Source organism: Mobula birostris, chromosome 2 (genome assembly GCF_030028105.1).
Source record: "Mobula birostris isolate sMobBir1 chromosome 2, sMobBir1.hap1, whole genome shotgun sequence".
NCBI lineage: Eukaryota > Metazoa > Chordata > Chondrichthyes > Myliobatiformes > Myliobatidae > Mobula > Mobula birostris.
This window is the reverse complement of record NC_092371.1, coordinates 168,434,723-168,445,673: the sequence shown is the minus strand read 5'-3', so window position 1 is coordinate 168,445,673 and position 10,951 is coordinate 168,434,723. Positions and strand designations below refer to the sequence as shown.

Here is a 10,951-nt window from a genome sequence, read left to right as displayed (position 1 = left end):
ACTTGATCCATCTTCTGGTCATAAGTGGATCATCTGACAGGACCAGAGTTTGTGTTATTGGTCCTCATCTACAGTGTTTAATCATGTGGGAATAAAAGAATGGAGGTGTAGTCATTAAACCAAATGAATGATCCTGAAACCTGGAACCACAACCAAAGATGAGTTTGAATTTATAAAAGCTGTGAAATTTAAATTCACTGAAACAAAATGCTATTCTCTATAATAGCTTAATACCCATTGGTTCACTAACATTAAAATCAGATCACTGGAGAAGTCAGTGTGTCAAGCAGCACCAATAAATGCAAGAGAAGTCAATGTTTTGGGTTGAAACATGTTGACTTTACCTGAAGATCTTTATATTTTCCGTAAGTTCCCAGTGACCACAAACACAAAAAGGATAAAGCACTTGAAACCATAAAGATGTGGAAGAAATTGTCAAATTTATTCTGATTTGGTGGATTGTAGATTCTAATAGGGACTGTACAATATTCACAAATTATTCTAATTCAGAATAACTACATAATCACAGATAAATGAATCAACTAATTTTTTTTAAAAGTCACATTCACAAAAGTAATATCAGTAAAAAGAAACAGTCCTTTGTACAGATACGTCTATGGTCCAGTTCAATAGCCATTCCAGCTACACCATTTGTGGAACCTCTTCTGTACTATCTGATAACTAGAATACAGTTGATGAGTTTATTGAAAAGTGATTATTTCTTCATATCATGAGTGACGGGGTGGAGCTGTGCAGATGAACTTCCGCTACTATTGGTGCATAAGTATCTGAGACAAAGGAAGCAAATTCCTCATAACTTTGGTTCCTAGAGCCATATTGATCAGGAGTGCTATAAATAAAGAAAGATTACAATGAATGTAGAGATTTCAGCTTCATGCTGGGAAACTAGTGCAATCACTTTCCAAAACTCCGTCAGTAAAGTATCACAAAAGCAAAGGCTGCATCATATCCCAACTTGAATCCTCAGTCTGTTAGAGCAGTTGATTCAGCTGGCAATACAATCATGAGTAGAACAACCAAGATCAAATGGCAGAGTAGACAATGAGCTGAATGGCCTAATTCTGCTTCCATACCTTATGGTCTTGCTTTTATCCCAACCAGGAATTTAACCAGAACTTCCAGGATTCACATTCCAGATCCCATGGCAGGGACACTCTCCCAAACCCTTCTTTACTTTTGCATATGTTGACACTTGATGAAACCATTTTATTTTTAACTTCTCAAACATTGGTAACATTTGCTGTCTACAGTGAAGAACTGGCATCTTGATGCATGTGCAGGACTAAGAAATGGTTCTCCTCCAGAGTGTTCAAGAAAATGAAAGACTAAGGAATGGATGAGCTGGGTTCATTATTTCTTTCTCCTGGGGGAAACAGAGCATGGGACCTATAACATAACCTGGAAATTGTACACCCTTCTCCTATGCAAAAAATGCAAGTGAGGACTTGGCTGGATTGAACTTGAAAGTGAAATTGACAAGTTATTAAGATTGTTATTGTATCTGATGATTTATTAAGTGTGCCACTTTGGTGAAATGAAATACACTCCTGTTTACCAGTAAGGTTCCTGTTACTTAACCCCAATGTCATTCTTCTCGGACACTGCAATTTTAATAAATAATGGTGATCCCCATGGTACTTGTAAAATCAGTTAAACTCTTTTTGAACCTGCAACCTACTGAATGCTCAATGACTCTTCAAGTCACTAACTTGGAAAAATGAGCCTCAACAAGTTAAACCATTTCATAGGTCATCGGCGGAAACAGCAGCCACTCAAAGGAAGAAGCAGTGAGAACTTCGTATAAACTACATTGCAAGATACTGAACTAAATGATGAGCTGGGTTTGTACTCAGTGGAGTTTAGAAGAATAAGACGTGATCTTGTGAAAACCAATATTGTTAGATGGCTAGACATGCAAATGTTGGGATGATGTTTCTAATGTGGGGATCTGCAGGATATGGTCTCAGGAGGAGGAAACATTTAAAACCGAGATAAAATGCTTCTCTTAAAGGGCTGTGTTTCATGGAATTGCTTGCCCCAGAACACTCTGGGGGCTAAAATATAGCGTCATAGACCACTGCAGCACAGAAACAGGCCCTTTGGTCCCTCTAGTCCATACAGACTAGTCCCATCAACCCACACCTGGAACATAGCCCTCCATTCCCTTCCCATTTATGCACATCCAAAATTCTTTTAAAAGTAGAAATCGAAACCACATCTACCACTTCCGCTGGCAGGCCATTCCACACTTGCATCACCCTTTGAGTAAAGAAGTTCCCTCTGATGTTTGCCTGAACTATTTCATCTTTCACCCTTAAACTTATGACCTCTAGTTCTAGTCTCACTCAACCTCAGTGGAAAAAGCCTGCTTGCATTATCTATACCCCTCATAATTTTGTATACAATTATGTATATGTATTCAAGGTTGAGACAGATTCTTTAACCACTAGGAGAATGGAGGGAGAGGACATGAAAGGGAACTTGTAAGTTGTTTTGATGAGCATTATTGAATGGCAGAGCACCTCTAGGGCTCAACGACCCAGTCCTGCTCCTGTTTTTTTTATGATCTTGCTATGATTTCTATTCAACATAATAAATTCTCATGGTTAAAGTATTTATAGAGTACAAATGCAGAAGCACTTCCTGCTGGCATAAATTGGAAATTTAAAATAACCAGCAAAGGAACCAAAGGTTGTGAGATTGTTTTCTTGTTCAGAGGATTACACTGAGAGAAACAGCAGTGGAATAAAATTGAAAACAGCTTTCCACAGTAGATTTGGTAATAGGGAAAGATACACTTACAGGGCCAAAAGGAAATGGGCAGAACAGAGATACTAACTGGACACTCAAAGAACTGGTACAGCAGAATTGGCTGAGTACCCTCGTCTTTTACCAGTGGGCGTCTCAAACTGCAGACAAATCAAGAGGTCCGTTTTCAGTAATTACCTGCTGATTGCACTGTAAGATGTTGTGTTCCAGGCTAAGTCATCGTCACTGTCATAACGTCGAGGATTATCAAAGAAAAATGCTCTGGGAGTGAATCCATGGCTGTAAGGTATTCTATTCCCCATCTGCAATAGTATAGAAAAACCTGTCAATGAGTCCAGCTCAATCATAAGACCATAAAACTTAGCAGCAGAATTGGGCTATTTGGCCCATCAAGTCTGCTCTACCTTTCAATCATGGCTGATATGTTTTCCCTCAACCCCATTCTCCTGCCTTCTTCCCATAACCTTTGACACCCTTACTGATCAAAAACCAATCGACCTCTGCTTTAAATATACCCAATGACTTGGCCTGCACAGCCATCTGGGGCAATGAATTCCACAGATTCGCTACCCTCTGGCGGAAGAAATTCTTAAGCACTTTAATTCTGGATTCAGGCCAGGGCAGAAAACTAAGGGCCAAATCAAAACCCTTCCCCAGTCAGGTTTCTATAAGCAAGGCTGCAAAGCTCTTATCACTTTTATTTTTTACCCTTACATTGCATTAAAACAAAATCACTTTTCCCATTGAAGGAACTTTACCTGGAACTGTTGTTTGACTATACAGTGTTTCGTCACGTTGTCTATCCTTGCTATCTGCTCTGGTACTGCAATGGGTTTTCTTCTGAAAAGACATCATCATTTTCTCATCTGATAAAATTATTTCTGATCCTCTTTTCTTGAGTTGGATTTTATTCTGTGCCTTCTGTTTCATCTCTTTTTCCACATATGCACAGATATCACAACGACCTCTGATGTACACCACCCTTACTTCTGTCCACTTACACTTTGAAACTATTTTGACTGCATGCCAAAGGGTTGACAAAATTTAAAAAATTAAAGATTAATTTTATTTGTCACATGTACATCAAAACGTACAGGGAAATGCAATGTTTGCATCAAATTCAATCAGTGAGGATATGCTGTACAGCTTGCAAATGTTGCCATGCTTCTGTCACCATCACAGCATGTCCACAGCTCACTAACCCTAACTGGACATTTTTGGAATGTGAGAAGCAACCAGATAACTTGTTGAAAATGCACACAGTCAAGGGGGGAGCATACAAACCCCTCACAGACAGTGGCAGGAATTGAATCCTGATCTTACAGCCGGTATTATAAAGCAATGCACTAACTACTATGCTACCGTGCCACCCAATATAATTATTAATTGTTTCAAATCTAATTTTATAATTGTCCTCAAGCCAAGTGAGGATCAAACAAAGAGTTTTCTGCTGACCAAATCTGGTTAGTAGACCGTAGCATTAGGGTCCCTAGTTTAACAGAACAGCATACACAAATCTTTATGTATCAGAAAATCACCAAGCAGCTAAAACCTATACAACAACACACATCAAAGTTGCTGCCTGGCCTGCTGCGTTCACCAGCAACTTTGATGTGTGTTGCTTGAATTCCCAGCATCTGCAGATTTCCTCGTGTTTGCGAGCTAAAACCTACATGTTGGTTCCACACTTAAAATTATGTTGCAATTCTTAAAACAACACTAAATAACAAACTGCATGAAAATTAAAATTTTATTTTGAAATTAGTGGCAGGGTTATTTTTAGTCTGTTATTCTGTGATGTAGAATTCTTTTTATGACCCTCTGGTGTTAGTGTAAACATTATTTCCCTGTGTTAGAGGGAGCCAGGTTGGAGGTCCAAGTTCTGTGGGGCCTCAAGGACAAAGGCTGGTAATCTCCAAGACCAGCCAGTAGTCCTGAGGTCAGATGCCCAAGGTCAATGAGTCATGGAATTGAGTCCAGAGATCAAGTCCAGAGATCAAAGATGTCCCGTCCTGGTGTAGGAGGCCTGTCCCACTTACTGACCAGCTGTTATAACTACACCATGGATGGTCTAGTCATGTTTCTAATCAATGGTGGGTGTGGGGAAAAAAGGTTTGTTTTGCTGTTGGTGTGTGTTGGCTGCATGTTGTTCTGCTGAATATTGTTGGCATGCTATGTTGGAGCCAGAACGTGTGAGCTGCCCCCAGCACAGCCTCAGATTGTTGTTGGTTGTTGATGCGAATGATGCATTTTACTGTATGTTTCAATGTACATGTGAGTAATAAATAAATTTAAATCGCATGTATCTGCTGCCCATGTCCTTCTTGGTGGTGGCATCTCTTGGTCTGAGAAGTGCTAATACCTCGAGCATCTCATTACAGATAGCACCCCAGCCACTGGTGAAGGATTGAATGTTTTGGGTGGTGGATGGATTGCCACTCAAGTGGATAACAATGAACTGTTGAGCATTATTGGACTCGTACACACCCAGGCAAGTGGAGAATATTTTATCACACCTCTACCTCGCAAACAGTGAGTGTTAGAAGCTCATTTATTCACAAGGCAGTACCCGGTTTCTGACCCACTCTTGTAACTACAGCTTAGCTGGTGTAGTTGTGTTTCTAGTCAATGGAGACCTTTATCCACCCCGGGTATCAATGCTGGTGAGATGTGATGGTGATACCCTCTCTCATGATGTCCCTTTCCGTGACCATCTTTTGTCAGCCTAAACTGCAAGACTGAGAGCCTGACTAGAGACTGGAGTCCTGTCCCAGGGTTGGAGAACCATCTGCGTGTATGTGGGAGGGAGGAAACGGGCTTATTTTGCTGTTGTTGTTTGGTTGCTTGTTGTGTTCTTTGCTGTTGAACGTTGTGGGCATGCCATGTTGGTGCTGGAATGTGTGGCAACAATTGCAGGCTACTCCCAGCACATCCTTGGGTGTTGTGGGCTGTTAACACAAATGACACAATTCACTATATGTTTCCTTGTACATGTGATAAATAAATTAATCTGAATCTAAATACTATTATCCCTCCATGTCCCTCCTGGCAGTGTGAATATGTTATTGTCTTTCTACAAATCTGGTGATAGTGTGCCCCATCATAGTATCATGAACCACCCAAGAACATGTGATAATTATTGTACAGAAGTTCATATATCCCCACACCAGCACTTATGTTAGTGAGCTTTGCATGAGCCACACCAATACCCAGCCAGCCGGATATTCCAAAGCTCAGTGAGACAGTAGAAAGCCCAAAAGGTTGAAGACCTAAGTTAGCAAGTCTGGGGGTAGAGGGTGTCCAGGCCAGAGACTGAAGGTTGAAAGCCCAATGTCTGTGAGTCCGTGAGTTTGGGCCAGGGCCTGGAAGTTGGAAGCCCAATGTCTGTGGGTCTTGTCCAGAGCCTGAGGTTGGAGGCCCAAAGTCTGACAGTCTGGTCCAGGGCCTGGAAGTTGGAAGCCCAATGTCTGCAAGTTTAGGAGTGCAAGTCAGAACTGGAGGTTGAAAGCCCAATGTCTGTGAGCTTGTGAGTCTGGTCCAGGGCCTGGAGGCTGGACGCCCAATATCTGTATCTGTGAGTCTGGTCCAGGGCCTGGAGGTTGGATGCCCCATCTCTGCGAGTGCTTGAGTCTAGCCCAGGGACAAGAGGTTTGAGACCCAATGTCTGCAAGTCTGTGAGTCCGGTCCAGAGACTGGAGGTTGGAGACCTGATGTCTGCAAGTCTGATAGTCCGTAGCCAAGGACTAGAGGCCCAGGGATGGTCTGTCCTGGGGTTGAAGACCTATGTGTGGGTCAGAGGACAGGACAGGGGTTTCTTTCACTGTTGTCTTGTTCTGTTGTTGTGTTGAACATTGTGGACATGCTATTCCAGTGCCAGAATGTGTGGTGAATTCAAAGACTATGTTTGACCTACTTACCAGACTTTGAATGGGCCTTCTTACACGAAAGAACAGGACAACCAGAGCAGTGGGAAGCAGTTCCCAGATGAATAGGACCACACCGAACACTAAGTACTCCTTATCCCTCAGTTGAATCTGCAGATCTGCCTGTGAGAACAGCACAAAACCTCATCAACAGCCTTCATTTACATTCTGTCTTTAACATAGGTAACACACAGACATAAAGTTGATACCATACATTATGTCAGCTGATCAACCACATAGCTAAGAGACCTCCACCATCAAAGGACCCCCCGACTCTCTGGACCATGCTCGCTTTTTGCTACTACCATCAGGCAGGAGTAAGACCATAAGATTTAGGAGCAGAAGTGGGCCATTCAGCCCATCGAGTCTGCTTCGCCATTCAATCATGGGTTAATCCAGTCATCCCCACTCCCCTGCTTTTACCCCATACCCTTTGATGCCCTGGCTAATCAAGAACCTATCTATCGCTGCCTTAAGTACACCCAATGACTTGGCCTCCACAGCCACTCGTGGCAACAAATTCCACAGATTTACCACCCTCTGACTAAAGTAATTTCTCTGCATCTCAGTTCTAAAAGGACGTCCTTCAATCCTGAAGTCGTGCCCTCTTGTCCTAGAATCCCCGACCATGGGAAATAACTTTGCCATATCTAATCTGTTGAGGCCTTTTAACATTTGGAATGTTTCTATGAGATTCACCCCCCCCCCATTCTCCTGAACTCCAGGGAATACAGCCAAAGAACTGCCAAACATTCCTCATATGGTAACCCTCTCATTCCTGGAATCATTCTCGTGAATCTTCTCTGAACCTTCTCCAATGTCAGTGTATCCTTTCTAAAATAAGGAGCCCATAACTGCACACAATACTCCAAGTGTGGTCTCACGAGTGTCTTATAGAGCCTCATCTTCACATCCCGGTTTTTATATTCTATACTTCCAGAAATGAATGCCAATGTTGCATTCGCCTTCTTCACAACCGACTCAGCCTGCAGGTTAACCTTTAAGGTATCTTGCACAAGGACTCCCAAGTCTCTTTGCTCCTCTGCATTTTGAATTCCCTCCCCATCTAAATAATAGTCTGCCCGTTTATTTCTTCCACCAAAGTGCATGACGTACAATTTCCAACATTGTATTTCATTTGCCACTTCTTTGCCCATTCCTCTAAACTATCTAAGTGTCTCTGCAGGCTCTGTTTCATCAACACTACTCGCTCCTCCACCTATCTTTGTATCATTGGCAAATTTAGCCACAAATCCCTTAATACCATAGTCCAAATCATTGGCATGCATCGTAAAAAATAACAGTCCCAACACCGAACCCTGTGGAACTCCACTGGTAACTGGCAGCCAGCCAAAATAGGATCCCTTTATTCCCACTCTCTGTTTTCTGCCAACCAGCCAATGCTCCACCCATGCTAGATATTAGTTGCCAGCTTCCTCTCATAATTCATCTTTTCCTTCCGAATGACCTTCTTAGTTTCCTTCTGCAAGTTTTTAAAAGCTCCCCAATCCTCTATCTTCCCACTAGCTCTGGCTTCCTTGTATGCCCTCTCTTCTGCTTTTACTTTGGCTCTGACTTCACTTGTCAGCCACGGTAGTGTCCTTCACTTTGAAAATTTCTTCTTATTTGGAATATAGCTTTCTTGCACTTCACTCATTGTTCACCTAAAACTCCAGCCATTGCTGCTGTGCTGCCCTTCCTGCAAATGTCCCTTTCCAGTCAACTTCAGCCAGTTCCCCTCTCATGCCATTGTAATTTCCTTTATTCCACTGAAATACTGACACGTTAGATTTTATTTTTCCTCTCAAATTTCAAAGTGAACTCGATCATATTGTGATCACTGTTCCCTAAGGGTTCCTTAACCTTAAGCTCTCTTATCACCTCTGGATCATTGCACAACACCCAATCCAGCAGAGCTGCTCCCCTAGTGGGCTCAACAACAAGCTGATCTAAAAAGCCATCCCTTAGACAGTCTACAAATTCTCTCTCTTGAGGTCCAGTACTGGCCTGGTTTTCCCAATCCATTTTCATGTTAAAATCCCCAACAATTATCATGACATTGCCTTTCTGATATGCCTTTTCTGTCTCCTGCTGTAATTTGTAATCCACATCCCAGCTGCTGTTTGGAGGCCTGTATACAACTGCCATTAGGGTCCTTTTTCCCTTGCCATTTCTTAACTCAACCCATAGAGACTCTACACCTTCTGATCCTATGCCATCTCTTTCCAATGATTTAATATTATTTCTCATACACAGAGCCACACCACCCCCTCTGCCAACTAACCTATCTTCCTGATACACCATATATACTTGGACGTTCAGCTCCCAATGGCAGCCATTGTTTAGCCAAGTTTCAGAAATGGCCACAACGTCATATTTACCAATCTGTAGCTGAATTTCAAGATTGTCCATTTTATTTCTTAAGCTAAGTGCATTCAAATACAACACTCTCAGTCCAGTATTTGTTGCTTTCTGTTTTAATTGCACCATGTCTCTATTGCCCTGTAACTCATGCCACTGGCTTTGATTAAGCCTCATCTCCTGTCTGTTCTTTCTATAATCTCTGTTGCATGCTATCTTTGATTTATTTCTGTTTTACAGCTTGTTATTTCTGTACTGATGCCTTAGGTCCTGCACTACCTGGTTCAGGAACAGTTATTACCCTGCAACCATCAGACTCCTAAACTGGCATGGATAACTTCTTTTAGTACTACTCTGAACTGATTCTTTCATGGACTTTTTACAGCTCAGGTTCTCATTTATTTTTAATTTGCCCAGTTAGTCATACATAGCTGAAGGGGAAGTTATTGCAGGTCTGTGAAGAAAGAATATGGAAATGGAACTAATAGAAAGGTTTTTAACAGATCTAATTCAGGTACAATAACGTAAGGATTTCCTTCTGTGTAATTCTGGGTAAACATTTAGAAATAATGCAAGACTAACCTGCCCCGGAGGTATACTGACCTGATCAGACACACTATACCAGTCATAATCAAGCATCTTCACGTGGTTGTAGGAGGTGAGTGTAATCACGACCAGGTTGTAGCAAGCTCTTGATGTGTACAGTAATATAATTAGCAATCCCACCACTACAACCTGACACAATGATGTGCCCTGAAAGTACAAACATAAAAAGGATGTTAATTTCCAGCAGTTTTTCTTGTTCAAATATATGAAAAATTATAAAGCATTGGAGAGGGTCCAGAGGAGGTACATGAGGATGACCCCAGACATGAAAGGGTTAACATATAGAACCACAGAACATTACAGCACAGAAACAGGCCTTTTGGCCCTTCCTGGCTGTGCCGAACCATTTTTCTGCCTAGTCCCACTGACCTGCATCTGGACCATATCCTTCCATGCACCTCTCATCCATGTACCTGTCCAAGTTTTTCTTAAATGTTAAAAGTGAGCCTGAATTTACCACTTCATCTGGCAGCTCATTCCACACTCCCACCACCCTCTGTGTGAAGAAGCCCCCCCTAATGTTTCCTTTAAACTTTTCCCCCTTCGCCCTTAACCCATGTCCTTTGGTTTTTTTTTCCTCCCCTAGCCTCAGTGGAAAAAGCCTGCTTGCATTCACTCTATCTATACCCATCATAATTTTATATACCTCTATCAAATCTCCCCTCATTCTTCTACGCTCCAGGGAATAAAGTCCTAACCTATTCAACCTTTCTCTGTAACTCAGTTTCTCAAGTCCCAGCAACATCCTTATTTACATCTTCTCTGCACTCTTTCAACCTTATTAATGTCCTTCCTGTAACTTGGTGACCAAAACTGCACACAATACTCCAAATTCGGCCTCACCAATGCCTTATACAACCTCACCATAACATTCCAACTCTTATATTCAATACTTTGATTTATAAAGGCCAATGTACCAAAAGCTCTCTTTACGACCCTACCAACCTGTGACGCCACTTTTAGGGAATTTTGTATCTGTATTCCCAGATCCCTCTGTTCTACTGCACTCCTCAGTGCCCTACCATTTACCTTGTATGTTCTACCTATGTCCTTCCAAAGTCAACGAGAATTGGAAGAGCAAATCTGCAGAGAGATAGCAGGCAACTGCAGGAAACATAAAGTTGTGGTGGTAGGGGATTTTAATTTTCCATATATTGATTGGGTCTCCCATACTGTTAGGGGTCTAGATGGTTTAGAGTTTGTAAAATGTGTTCAGGAAAGTTTCCTAAATCAATATATAGAGGGACCAACTAGAGGGGATGCCATATTGG

General features: G+C 41.9%; 1 protein-coding gene across 1 annotated transcript in view; it reads right to left on the bottom strand.

The window, feature by feature from the left end:
- Positions 1 to 423: 423 nt before the first annotated feature.
- Positions 424 to 10,951, bottom strand: part of LOC140193905 (G protein-coupled receptor 137Ba-like) — a 48,033-nt gene continuing 37,505 nt past the window's right edge. Inside the window, 4 exon segments of the mRNA XM_072251058.1 lie at positions 424 to 850; positions 2,968 to 3,092; positions 6,708 to 6,836; positions 9,678 to 9,827. Coding sequence (XP_072107159.1) covers positions 724 to 850; positions 2,968 to 3,092; positions 6,708 to 6,836; positions 9,678 to 9,827 — 531 coding nt within the window. The 3' untranslated portion in view covers positions 424 to 723.